The sequence below is a fragment of the Galeopterus variegatus genome, unplaced genomic scaffold (genome assembly GCF_000696425.1).
Source record: "Galeopterus variegatus unplaced genomic scaffold, G_variegatus-3.0.2 Scaffold8426, whole genome shotgun sequence".
Classification (NCBI taxonomy): Eukaryota; Metazoa; Chordata; class Mammalia; order Dermoptera; family Cynocephalidae; genus Galeopterus; species Galeopterus variegatus.
In genome coordinates this window covers 23,075-36,865 of record NW_007734537.1, presented here as the reverse complement: position 1 = coordinate 36,865, position 13,791 = coordinate 23,075, and the positions used below count along the sequence as shown (strand labels likewise).

The window sequence follows — 13,791 nt, the reverse complement described above, 5'->3', positions numbered from 1 at the left end:
GGAGGGATTGAGGGACAGTGAGCATTCTTGCTTTCTTATAGGACATGCCTTGAAACAACATCACCTAGAGGTATTTCTTTTCATCATTAGGGATACAGTGAAATTATGTAAATAACACTGAGCTATCATACATGGGACCACTCAATGTCCTCACTTTACACATATGAGACAAGGTGGTAACAGAGTGAAAGGAGGTGAGTAGGAGACAGCAGAAACAGTACAACATTTATAAACTAAGAGACAGAGAGTCATTTGGAAATATTTCTTAGGTGATAACTGAAATTTCAAAACAAAATTTTAAGTTTCAAAATGATCTTTATTCTGTTTGAAGACCTAATACAATGCATCAAAGCAACTTAAAACAAGACATAGCTCCACTGAATCTATAACCTGAACAAAACGTCAAGGAGGCACGCCCCCCACCCCCCACCCCAGTTGCCTTGTAAAGGCAAAATTTCAACTGACCATGACATCCTCCCTCTCGTCAAAAGACCAACTTTATTTAACAATGTCATATAAACAAATTTGTAAAAACACTGAACAGATTGTAGCTTTAAAAAATACACACGTATAAATGAGTTTGTTTTGCTTTTTTTTTTTTTTTTTTTTTTTTTTTTTTTTTTTTTTTTTTAAATAGCAGCATCCTGGACAGCTAATGCTATCTCATGGTGACAAGTTTAATGTTAAGTTTAATAGTATTTCCAATTAACCCAATTCTGTTCCCTCCCCACCCATATACTAATATTTTATATAACTAGGTCTTTAAAAAATAAGAATTTGGCATTTTGGAACTTTGTCCCATGTGAGGCATTGTGCTTTAAACTGCCCCTTTCTTAAATGACCCCTTTCTTAAACTCAAACAGATATCAGGGTCTACTTTCTAACTGAGTTAGATACCATGCATAGCAAAAGCACAGTTGTTAAAACCAGCAGAATTTTTCTCCCAATAAGGAACACATCAGTAGGACTTCCCAAACACATTACTAGTTCATAACCAGCTATATGACAAAGCAATGGGTTCCCCACAGTGACAGCTCACAAACACATTTTGACTCAACACACTGAAAACAAGGATTTCCAAGCGAGTCATTCAGACCAGCTCCTGAAAAAGGGTAACTTTAAAAACAGAAAAAAGCCAAAGAATTATGAACTTCTCACTTCACTTGCAAACAATTTCACCTTTATAAGACAAAACAAAGCAACCTCAAAGGAAAAAAACAACCCATACACGTATACAAGAATTGTACTAGACATTAGCTTGTTACATACTTGAACTCAACGACTATGGATCTGTTTTGGCAGAAAGGTATACTGGAAACAGTCCATGCACATATACATATATACATATATCCAGCGCCGTGAAGCTGTCAGATGTTGCAAACATATGCTTCTTGCCTTTTTGCGTGGTTATGATCTCTCTTTTGTGTAATATGAGGTTCCAATGCTCCCACTTCTATAGCCCTGTCACAGCCTCTCTGCAGCTTAGCTTCTGGCTTTATCTTTAGGATGATACATCGGGTGGGAAAAACTGATGCATGGATAAAACCGCATATCAGGAGGGCCTCTGCTGTATCCATTAATATTCACCAGCCACTCAATGTTGTTAGGAGATGACTGTCTGATCCCAAAAAGCCCTGCTGGTCAAACATCTAGAAGGACAAATGCAGTGGGCATGCTACACAGCAATCGGAAAGGCATTTGGCAGAATAGGTCTGCCATAAATCACTGTCACATAGACAATGAAGCCTGCCTTTTGCAATGAAAAATCTATTGCACTTATGCTTGTGAGATGCAGAAGGCAAGTGCCTAAATACCATGTCATCTCGTGAAGAGTGGTGAAGCAAAAACATTCACAAAACTGTAGCTTTTAATGAAATATTCGATCTCAGATTTATTTTAGAAATTAAATGAAAATTACTTGTATTTAATAGCATACATGATGTGCTACCAAAAAAAACCCCAAAGCCCCACAAACCTAGTTTATAAGCTACTGTTAACTAATGAACTCTTAGAATTCTGTGTGATATGGAAGGATATCATCACCAGAAGTTTTAAAGCAAAGACACTCACAGACTAAAAACAGGGAAATCATCATTTGTCTGGCAATGAGAGGGAGATGGTCAGATCAGTAGAGTCAAGTTTGAGGACTGACAGTCTAGCTGTAAGACTGACTTTTGCTCTTGAGTATGAGTAGCTTCATGTAAAGAAGATAAATAATACATTCTACAGATGATTAACTTAGCTGCTATACTGATTCTTTCGAAAGATTCTAAAAAGGAACAACTTTAAAAAACAAAATGAAAAACCCCCTCCCTAGTATTCGAAAGGAAGTGAAATAAAAAAATCTGTGGACAAATCTGTCTACTATTGAGAAAGGGAAACTGAAATTGCAAGATTCCATTTCCATCTACCAGGATAGTGACCATGATTATAATTAGCCTTTATTCCTCCCAACACATGTACAATTCCTACTGAACGTAACAGCTTTTGCATATGTAAATCAGGGAGAGAGACCTTTCCCTCTCGCCCTAAGTTGGAAAGATGACACTAATAACCCCTTCCTTTCCCCATAGTGAAGTATAACACACACAATTACTTGGATGAGGGAGAACCATCATTTGGATTCCTGCAATGGCCATGACTTTAAAGAGCTCCACACCGCCCAGATCATGTCTATTTGCTCTATGTTCTAAATTAAATGGAAAGCTAGGAAAATAACAAACATCCAGCTAAAATTATTTTTTTAGATCATGCTTTTTCTAAAGTGGACGTTTGCTGGTTGTAATGAATTAGTCCAAAGTTAAAAAGAGAAAGACACATAAATGCAGAGATTATACCTTTAAACCAGTGTTCTAAACGAAGGTGAGCACTGTTCCAGGAACCCAAAAACAAACTCTCAGCACTTCCTTCAAAAGAACTGAAATACCCAACCAGTTGCACTGTGTTAAGAATTACAGTAGGTTTGTAATTGCCACTAATTGATAACTAGCAAATCAAAGTGGGAAAGGACTAGTACAAGCAACTTCACCTTGCAGTTACTTTTCTACAATCATGAGAAAGACAAAGTGCATACCACCTCGCCGTCCCTGCCCCGCCACCCCATTACATCCCTTGGCTACATCCCCCCTCCCTAGATTTAAGAAGTTCACAATTCTTTATGAAACAAACATTGCCAGGTACCGTATTTTAAGAGTCTTAAAACAACATTGTTGGACTCAGCAATATTCATATATTTGTCATATTCATATCTTTTTCTTTTTCTTTTTTTTTATTGAATAAAGCAGCTTTGAAGCTTATCAGGCACTGCCCAACAAAACATTTAGTCCAAAAAATCTGTTATGAACTTTTTAACCTTGGGCTAACAGCCAAGTTTTCTGTACAAGAAAAACTGTAAAATATTTCACAGTTTTAATTCTGAAGCCATTTCTTTTTACTGGCATCCTGTACATTTCTTCTTTAAAAAAAAAAAAAGATAATAACAAAATGAATATTAACAATTATCAGGGACAACGATATTTTCAAGCAACAAAAACTGGGGTGGGGAAAGCTTATTCTGAAGGTACATTTAAAACTGTGATAACAACTTAATGAAAATGAAGAATTGCATAGCACTGTGAACTCAGCCTTCAGCAGAACAAAACAGAAGCTATTTGGTATTGATACAATCCATCTATTTGATAGTTAGTCATCAAATATTATGTACACATTTTATATACTGAATGTCATTTTAAGTCCTGTTTTCCAAGCTCCATTTTTCTGTTGGTGGGTTATTTTTTCTGTTTTTGACAAGTTTAAACCAAACACTTTCTGGCACTTTGCTTCTGACAGAATTTCCTCTGAACACACATGAACTGACACTCTCCCAAAGTGTCCCTTGAGAGCGCAAGTGCCTTTCTGCTACATATCATTCATTTGTTAGAAAATGAAATAATCCACAGTGCGATGTGTCTGGGTCCACCGTGCACAGCAACACCCAGGCTAAACCAGGCTGGGCCGAGCGTTATCAGGCCAGGGCTCTTCAGCCCCATCTACCCTCCGGTCTCCAAAGTCCCAACTTTTAGCTGGTAAAGCTTCAGAAAGCATTAACAAGCACCATGGTTAAAGGCCTCTTTGTCCCTGCATGCAGAGATTTTTGCATTTCTTTTTCTCTTTGTGTTGTGTGTTGTTGTGACTTTAAATTAAAATTAAACTGAAAAAGAAAAGGAAGGAAGGAAAAGCACTCCAGATTAGAAACGTGTTGTCATCACACAGTCCTAGGCTGCATGTCTTCCTCTACTTCTTTTTTGTCAAAGAAAGCTCCAGTCTCATCTGAAGACAGGTGGCTTCGTTTCCACAGCTCAATTCACAGGTCAGGCTGGGGAGGGGCCCTTTGCTTTCCAGAGGCCTCAGGTGGTTGAACTCGAGGAGAAAGAAGGATCCGCGGGTAAGCGCTTCATCGCCTCTGCTGTGCGTATACCGGGTAGGCTAGTGTGACATTGAGGGAGTCGTTGTGCTGCACGAGGGACGTGTGTTGGTAATGTAGCACCAGTTCTTTCAGAGAGCTGTACAAGTTATAGGGCTCGGCAAAGCCATAGCCAGTCGCTGTTTTGTTTATGACACAATGCTTTACTTCGCCGTCCACCCTAAAGAGAGACAAAACAACTGCCTTTTAGCTTGTCCAGCACAATTCACGACTCCACAGGTGTTTTTTATAAAAATCATCATCACGGAGGAGTACACTATGCAAGGCCAGTCTCAACTTGGGGAGGTAGTTCTAAGTCACTGGAGACCCTTGGCTGTCACTTATTTACTGGCTAAGTGACTTGGGAAGGTAACCCAGTTCCACTGGGCTGCTACGTTTTCATCTTTAAAATGGCTGAAAAGGACAATAGTGATGTGTACCATAAAGGGTAGCTTCCAACCACTGAGTGCTACGATCAGTGCCACTATACCACCAGCAGTACCACTATTACTATGATGATAATTATTAATAGGATTCCTTCTTCAGGCTGTTGAAGTGTCTGCACAACTCCCCACCTTTGCAGTTATCCTGTATTTTCCTGGTCCCTTACCCAAAGTTTCTCTCACTCCTGCTTTCCTGTAGGAATACTTCTCTGATTAAAAGAAAGTTGGTCTGTATTTTCCTGGTCCCTTACCCAAAGTTTCTCTCACTCCTGCTTTCCTGTAGGAATACTTCCTGATTAAAAGAAAGTTGGTCATGGAGTATAAGGTACTTATAGAGCCTTTTCCTATAGAGGACATTTACTTCTTTGACATAATGTAAGTGACCCAAAACTATCCCTCAAAGTACTCCCCAAACTATTAAGAAATAAAAAGAAAATATGCTGTATGATAGAAATGTCTTCTTTCAGGTGTATTTATCTTTTTTTTTTTTCCTTTTTTGTCTTTTTTTACTGACCAGTAACGGGATCGCAACCTTCAGTGTCGCGCCCGTACCGGGGACCGGCAATGGGATCGCAACCCTCGGTGTTGCGCCCGCACCGTGCTCAACCAGTGAGCGGGAACTGGTCTCCACATGGGATCCGAACCCTCGGCGGGAGCGCCGCACTCCCAAGCGGCGCACTCTCCAGTGCACCACCTGGCCGGCCCCCAGGTGTATTTATCTTAAACACAGTGATGGGGGTCCTTTCTCTTGCTGTTTTTGACCTGTCGCTGATGGATACTTTACCTATGGGTAGTGTTCTCACGTGAAGTATCTCAGATTCTAACTATATTAGCCTTAAGAGGGGAAAAAAGGGGGGTGGGGACACCGCTGCTTCCATTTTAAAGATGAGGAAAACAAAGACTTGAAGACTTCCTATGATGTTAATCTTGGAATTGCTGAATTGGAGCCCAAACCCCAATCTTCCAACTAAACATCAGGTTTTTTTTCTATTAGACCCTATTAACAGATACTTCTGGCTAGATTTAAAATGACATTAAGTCTGTTTTATTTCCTCTTCTACAGTATTGTACTATAAGATTCTAGATGAGAACGTTTTCAAATCCTTGCCCCCAAAGCTGAAGGAATGAATGAAAGAATGAATGAAACATCCCCTCCTGAGATGTTTAAGAAAAAGAAGTTGGCTGGAGGTACATACACTACGGAGCAGGCGTAGCAGCCCTGTTTACTGCTCTCCCGGACCAGAAAAGTGCCGTCTCGCTTCCCTCGCAGTAAGTTTTCAGCTTTGTTTCGGTTGCTGCTTCCAACATTCCACGTCTTCTCATCGTGGTGGGGCAAATCCTCATCATCTTCCACCAGCGAGTATTGGCTATGGAGACAGGAGAGAAGGTTTCTGAATGAAGAGGGTGGGCACCACAGCCTGCCCCACGGTCTCCCTTCGGAAGGGCCCTCTCCTCACTTCTGCCTACTTCCCATCCCTCCCCTACCAAGCAAGGCAGACCAGCCACGTGTCTGATTCAGCCCTGCTGCTCTGACCTTAGCTTTCCTCTCATCATGTTTAGCCTCCAATGCAACCCCCCCAGGACAAAGAGTTAGCAATAAATTACACGATTTCTGATTTCGAGTCAGCTACCACACTCTGGCACCTGGGCAAGGTGAAGGTATTAAACAATCTTATTTATCCAGTTTAGATCAGGGAATAACTGATCGACTAGGAAGATTGCCAGTTTTCAAATAATTCATACAGAACATATGCTTAAATTTCAAAATATATTAAGCAGAATTGTTCTTCTCTGATTGTTCCAAAAGTATTTTAGGATTTCTCCGATGTTCAGGGACATCATGACAGACACAGAGAGTCATTTTACAGCATTTTGGGTAAAAATAAATCCAAGTCCTCCTTAGTCAAACTTTCCTTTTTTAAAATTCTGGATAATGACACAGTGTTCATACATTTTCTACTATAAGACATTCCAAACTCAGTAAAATTCCTCACTTGTTCTAAAAACAAAGCAAGTCAAGCATTGTCCTAAAAAATCAGCAAAATCTTGCTACCTCCCATCTTTAGTAACTACTTACTCTTCAGTGTTTTCATTGCCCAACCACTCGTTCAACTTCTTTTGCCGAACACCTTTTTGAGTCAACCACCTGAAAAACAGTTTTGAAAAGAAAATGCATTAATAACTCATCCTTAATTTTGGCAATTACCAATCATTCACAGGGCTCCTCTTCAAACACTTACATCAAGTATTGGTCTCTGGTCTTTCTCAGTTGAATGAGGTCTGGTTTAATGCTGTTCATTCGTTTGTCAATCTCTCGGTACTCAGCTGCCTGCTTCTTCAAGTCTTCCTCCAATCTTCTTCTACTGTCAATAATTTCACTGATTCGAGACTTTAATTTATCATAATTATGCATAATCCTACGGGCAAAAGAATGCATCTGTAATTACCTGGGTACATCATGAAGAGTCACCAGTTTTATGAAAAGTTTCACTAAAGCTTCCCAGCAGTTTTCCTCAGTAAAGAATGTTTTCTCTTCCTGTCATTTTAAAATCATTCAAAGCAAAGAAAGCGAGATCATCTTTGAACAATTTTAGAGGATTTTGGTTATCTCTAGCACAAGGACAATGGAAACACGGTTAACCAACCTTTGTATTTCTTTCTCATTGCCTTCACGTTTAAACTTTTCTATGTATTCTTTGCTGTACCGCTCCTGGGTTTGGCACTGTTCTTCAAATATTTTTATGGTTTCATTAAATGCTTCAATAGCTGTTCTTTTCATTTGGATTTCCTGCAACACAATTTTAATATGATAATGTCATACCTTTCCTATAACAATTTCTTACTGCAAGACACCACCAGGATATTTGATCTGTATTATTATCTAGCATGTAAGTACTGTGTTAGCAGGGTGGGACTCGAATTCATTAAACTCATTAAAATAGTATCTCAGAAACACACATTTCCTTTGGAGAGTTTTCTCAATCTATGGAAAATGACTACTTCAAAATTTCCTATAGTTTTTGTCTTTTCAAAGCCATTTGAGTTTATAGCATCGTAGTTATCTTCTACTCCCTCTGGCGGTCCCAGATTCATGATGGCCAGAGAGGAGTAAGTGTCCAGGAAAATGCTGCAGTAAATGCAGCCTCTCCTTTCCATGGCAGGGTAAAGACTGGTTAAATCTCCATTTCAGAGATTAGACAATCTGTGAAACTTCCAATCTAAACAGCAGCCTTCAACCAGAAATTATGTCAGATCAGCTTAAAACTCATAGCGACCCCTACAGTTATCATGTGAATTTATTATTTTGACACTTAAAGGCTTCATTTATAAGGTTTAGAGATAGTATGCTTGAATAATGATTCACAAATAAATGATCTCTCCCCCACTTCATTCAAAAAAATGCAATCTGCAATCTTTTTTATTTTATTTTAATTTTCTTGAAGCTAAATAGAACGCATGTTAGGTTGTAATAACTAAGAGTTCTGAGCTTTTAATCCAATTTTCACAGAAAACTCACCTGGGAGGTACGGGTGTATTCTTCATATAACCTATCATATTCTCGACTTTTTTCTTGAAATTGAGTATTATATTCATGTAATTTTTTCCCTACAGCTTCAATATTATCTTCTTTGACAACTTGATCCTAAAATGGTTAGAGGTAAGAAGAAAAATAAATAAATTCAGTTGATAAGGTATTTAATCAAATAACAACTGTTTAACAAAATACCTGACATGGAAAAAAATCTTTAAAATTGCTATTATTTGGCAATTATAAAACTGCAATTTTGTGATTATAAGATATAAAGTTTTTCAACCTTAATTACATGTAACTCATCTGCTTCAAAATGTTTTCTAAGTAGTATTGAAAGTATCTTGTCTAAACATCATGATAACTTGAGTAATCCAGTTTTGATTACCTGTTGGTATTTGGATACTGGATAAAGTAACTTCACATCCAGTTTGGGATTATACTGAGCTAAAGATTCATTCCGGTAGTGGTTTATTAGCTCAACCACAGAATTGAAGGTTAATGGGTCAGAGAAGCCATATTTCCCATCTCGGTGAAATATCTTGATTAATTTGTTATTTCCTCCTTTCCTGTAAATACAATATAAAAATAACGGTATTAAAATTTTCTAATAAAGAACCAAGTTTTAATGCCAACCCAAACACCCCAAGTTCAGACACATTCCCTGACTCACCTTAGTGTAAGAGTATAATCGCCATGCATTTTAGTAGATGCATCTCGTACCAAAAAGGTCCCATCTGCTGTATCTCGAAGTTTTTCATTCACTTCTTCCCTAAAATGAAAAGAACACAAGATGATGCGCACCTCGAGGATTTAGTGACCATTGGTTTACATTTTTTTAATAGACTTTAGTTTTTAAAGCAGTTTTAGGTTCACAGCAAAATCGAGGAGAAAATCCAATGTGTTCCCATTCCCTCCTGCTTCCATAGATTTACATTTAATGAACTTTATTTTTACAGCTTACTAATAATTTCTTGTTTATATGGAAATGTTATCAATTCCAGTCTCATTAGAAATAGGTGCATGGGTGTTTAAAAAAAAAAATGCACCCACTTTCATTAATGGTAGATCTGTAGTATACAGTTTTTATTTTTTAACTAACCACTGCAGTCTCTCTGACAAATCAGCACAGAAAGTCATGATCCCCAAAAGGTTTCCCCCAACCCTTTACCCCCTAAAAAAGGTAAAGAAAAAAAAATCCCATTTTGCATTATTGTGTTTAAGACAATAACATTAGTTCTTAGATTTGCTTAGTAGAGAGAGTGCTTTTGCACTCCGCCGTTAGGCAGTGGCATCTCACTCTGGTGCTTCCCTGATATCTCTGTCGGTAATGAAACTTCCTGGGTATTTAATTTCCTGTGGCATCCAGCACCCACAGTTCTCTAGCACTCAGTGACTTTTCTTGTCTTCTCTGGCAGAGAACCAACTATGCTTCATGCTTATGTTGGATGATATCCTCAAAACTGAACTTAGCAAGCTGGTGCTTTTCTTTCTCTTAATCTAAAACTCTCTGTATCAAGTAAAAATGAAAAGTTTCTGTAGTCTTACCTCGAGATATCTCCCCAGTACCATTCAGCATCTTGTAAGGACATATTGTTATTCATACCGTTGTTGGCTACAGTAGTGGGTTTTGGTGGTTTAGGAGGCAGTGCTGTAGATAAAGAAGAAATAAAAAGTTGTTTATCATTGTAACTACAATGGAACATTTAAAATTAGACCTAAATTTCTTAAATAACATTTCTATTTTTTTAAAAAAGAAAAAAAATTAGTAATTGAAATATACATCAGTTATTCATAATTCCATGCACATGGAAGATAGCTTTCTTTTAAAAAAAAAGTCTTTCAGAATATGGCTCAAAGAGAAATGAAACTGAAAAAGTGAAAAGAGAGAGAAAGAGAGACAAAAAGATAGAGAAGTTTAGAAACGAAAAATTAAATTGGGCTGGCCATGTGAATAAATTTCAAAGTAAATCCAGAGTCATGACATTTTCTACTTCTAGATTCTAGTTATATTAAAGTTTCATGCCTGGCCAAATCCATCTAAAGTAAGAAGCTATGAACATATGAGCAGCAGGAATAACATGAGTTGGCTTTAATTTCCTCTTCTTATTTAATTATAAAAGACAAATTTGGTCTCTGTCCTCCACAAATGCTGTTGTGGTAATAAAAAAATCTCATCTACAGCAGTATGTTTTAAGAGGAGGAATTGGGTTTCTCTAATCTTAGTGTTTCAGGCACTGTTCTGCCAAAAGCTACTTTAAGAAACTCATCTGTGACCTAAATCTCTTTAGTATTCATGCTAATATTCTGTTGGATAAATTGTGCTCTTATATGCCAGGACTGATTAAAAACCATATCCTCTTTCCTCAATGTCAAATCAGTACACATATATGAATTGGTGACAAATAAAAGACTGCAGTGTTTCTGAATTTCTTAATTGGGGGAGGGTTAACACTGGAATAAAACAATTTAGAAAACAAAATAATTCTAGGATTTTTAGGTAACTTCTAAGTCATAAGTTTTAAAGCACTGTTACTATTTTAGTTTATGCAAAAATAATTTCAGGTGTCTATCAAGAATATTTTACAAAGACTAGGACTAAATAGTTCTTTTTTCATTATAGTATTTTAATATAAGAGACAGCAAGCAAAGTCTTAACATCTGATTTAGAATAGTTGCAGGTCATAGAGAGCTGAGTTGCAATCACTGCTACGTTTTACATGCTGTCTAAAGTACCAAGTGTTATCACTGCAAAGTACCACACTGTTCTCATCTACTGTCAGCAGAGAAAAGCAACACAAAGGATACATCACTTTAATTAAAGGAATGATATACAACAGTATAGCCCAACTATCAAAGCACCAAGGTTAACAAAAGACACCAGTGAAAAACTGGAATTCAATTCATATCCAATCAAATAAGAATAAGCATTTGCCACACACAGCCTGATTTACTTGTTTCCACAGGCAGGCAATCAATCTGTTTAATTTCCAGCCTATGATCAAACTATTTTTATCAATGGAACAAATTAATAAAAATAGAATTCTAAACAGGATCTGTCACGGTAGCTTTCAAAAGATTAAAAAGCCACAAAATTAACTAACTCGGTACAATAATACTGCAATATTACCTGGTGGATCCATTTCTATATAAAACATCAAGTCTGTGCCACAATTTATATCTGTCTTGGCATATTCTAAATCCAGGTCTTCCATATTCCAAACAGTGTTGTACATTTGTGCGAGAGTTTCCTTGGCTGAGCCCAGTTATAAGAAAAGAGTCCGGCTTTCTTTGTAATGGTGTCTTGGAATTCATTTTAAAACCTATAAGGGGCTGCACTGTAACCTATTACATCACACACCCCAGCCAATCAAGTCGGAAAAATGTCACCAGACCACTCCTGCTTCATCAGTTCTCTCCTGTACCAGCCTTTCCACAATCCCAACCTTACGAAGAACCTACATTTAATAGAACTGCAATGCCTACATGATCATCGTTTGGAAAAGGTGTTTAATTTGACTGTTCTCCTCCAGCAGTGAGTTTACTAATTCCTTTTTTATTACTCCTTGCAGCATGGTACGCTCCACTGTTGGCAGGTTGACAAAAGCTGATACGCTGCAGCTCGTAGCTCCCCCGCCCCCACATCTGGGTTTATAGATAGCTCGGTCATTCCTTGGTTTAAAAATCTTACAAAGGCATCAAAATGGTATATTTAAAGTATATTTTACAGTCCTTAAATATCTCTCATACATATTAAAAGCAGAAAGGATCAAGAACTCTGGACATTTAATTTCAGTACTCCATAATTTATTGAAAACTCAGAACTTAAAACAGTCACCAATGTAGGTTAGAAAGGACAATTAAAAGAAAACGTAAAGACAAAATTTCCTCCTCTAATATGCTAATATGCTTCCTCCCAAAAGAAAGAGTCCATATATCAGAATGCAGAGAAGAAATATGGTTATCTTTGCAAAATGTTTCACTGATGAAACCATCTTCCGTGCTAATTCTGCTTGAAGGGGAGAGTGATGTAATCTTTTATTTATTTATTTATTTATTTTTGCTTTTTTTCTCCTTTATCTTAAATGCCTCACTCTGGGAACATTATTCCTTTAGCAGTATTTAATATAAAAGGAATCAACTTCCCTACAAATCTAATTATTTAATTTGGGTTCTTCAAAATCATTCTGTATATCGTCCTGTCACCCTTACTGGAGCCTATGTACATTCTCATTGTGACTCAATCTCTTTACATTCACAATATTACGATGGGGGAGGGGGCAGAGACACCTCCCCTCTCCCGTGTAAATGTGGCTCATTTTAAAAATTACAGTAGGCTTTGTGATCTACGTACATGTGTAAGACGCATATTTGAGCGACAATTTAAAAAACACAGAAGCCCTTCAAATTTATTCTCTTAGACTTTCTATCAAATTTGGAATCATATAGTCTATTAAAAAGCAGACCAGAGGCGAGGCACTCTATTTTCTGGGCCCATTCACTTATGTTCCCTCTCTAGTTTAATTCATGTTCCCATTATTGAGGAAGGCAGGTTCACCCTATGCCCTCCCAACCCTCTCCCACTCACACTCTTCTACTTGTCTAAGGGTTTAGGTAAACCTAAGCTCAAATTCAAATAAAAATCGTAAAAGTGGTGGTGGTGGTGGCAGTGGCGGGGTATACCTTAGGATAAGACTCAGAAAATAAATTCTTTTTAAAAATAAAAATGTTGACTCTCCCCCAAAAGTAAGGCGACAGGTCCTTGCAGAGCTGTGGATCGTAAAAGTGGTGGTGGTGGTGGCAGTGGCGGGGTATACCTTAGGATAAGACTCAGAAAAAAAATTCTTTTTAAAAATAAAAATGTTGACTCTCCCCCAAAAGTAAGGCGACAGGTCCTTGCAGAGCTGTGGCCGGTCTAACAGTCAGCCCTGAGGGCCACCCGTGCACTTGGTGCAAACCAGTCCGGCTGCAAGCCGACCCAGGGAGGAGGGCAGGGAGACAGGTGATTTTCCACGGTCTCTCCAAGTCCTGGCCTCGTACCAACTTTCAGCTGAGCATTTTCTAATGATCTCCTTCCCGAACTTCCCACCTGAACCCCATCTTTCCCTGGCACTGTCCCCCTCGAAGACAGGAAGGAGTGTCTCCCCTACCCTGCCATCTGTCCTCCCCAGGCAGCGCTCGCACACACCCGCAAGCACGCACACCCGCCCCAAGACAAACTACAGAAAGGGACTGGTCACAGAGCAGAAGCCACAGTGCAGGGGCAGAGAAATGCACAAAGGAAAGCAACTTACTTTGCAGGTTATGCATTTCAACGGTTTTCCTTTGAAATGCCTGTAGCCGACAATGAAAAAGATTAAAAAAAAAAAAAAAAATCC

General features: G+C 38.2%; 1 protein-coding gene across 3 annotated transcripts in view; it reads right to left on the bottom strand.

Annotated features, from left to right (window-relative positions):
- Nucleotides 1–295: 295 nt before the first annotated feature.
- PIK3R1 (phosphoinositide-3-kinase, regulatory subunit 1 (alpha)) overlaps nt 296–13,791 on the bottom strand; it is a 29,602-nt gene continuing 16,106 nt past the window's right edge. The window contains exons 1-10 of one of the 3 annotated variants that reach the window (XM_008592881.1): nt 13,708–13,785; nt 9,962–10,064; nt 9,087–9,185; nt 8,802–8,982; nt 8,402–8,527; nt 7,530–7,672; nt 7,125–7,301; nt 6,962–7,030; nt 6,081–6,251; nt 296–4,622 (exon numbers count right to left, since the gene is read on the bottom strand). In XM_008592881.1, the coding sequence (XP_008591103.1) occupies nt 4,433–4,622; nt 6,081–6,251; nt 6,962–7,030; nt 7,125–7,301; nt 7,530–7,672; nt 8,402–8,527; nt 8,802–8,982; nt 9,087–9,185; nt 9,962–10,064; nt 13,708–13,723 (1,275 nt within the window). In that variant the 5' untranslated portion in view covers nt 13,724–13,785 and the 3' untranslated portion in view covers nt 296–4,432. Of the gene's footprint in view, nt 4,623–6,080; nt 6,252–6,961; nt 7,031–7,124; nt 7,302–7,529; nt 7,673–8,401; nt 8,528–8,801; nt 8,983–9,086; nt 9,186–9,961; nt 10,065–11,543; nt 11,720–13,707; nt 13,786–13,791 lie in introns of those variants that run through there. The other 2 variants (XM_008592879.1, XM_008592882.1) reach the window with 2 other exon arrangements.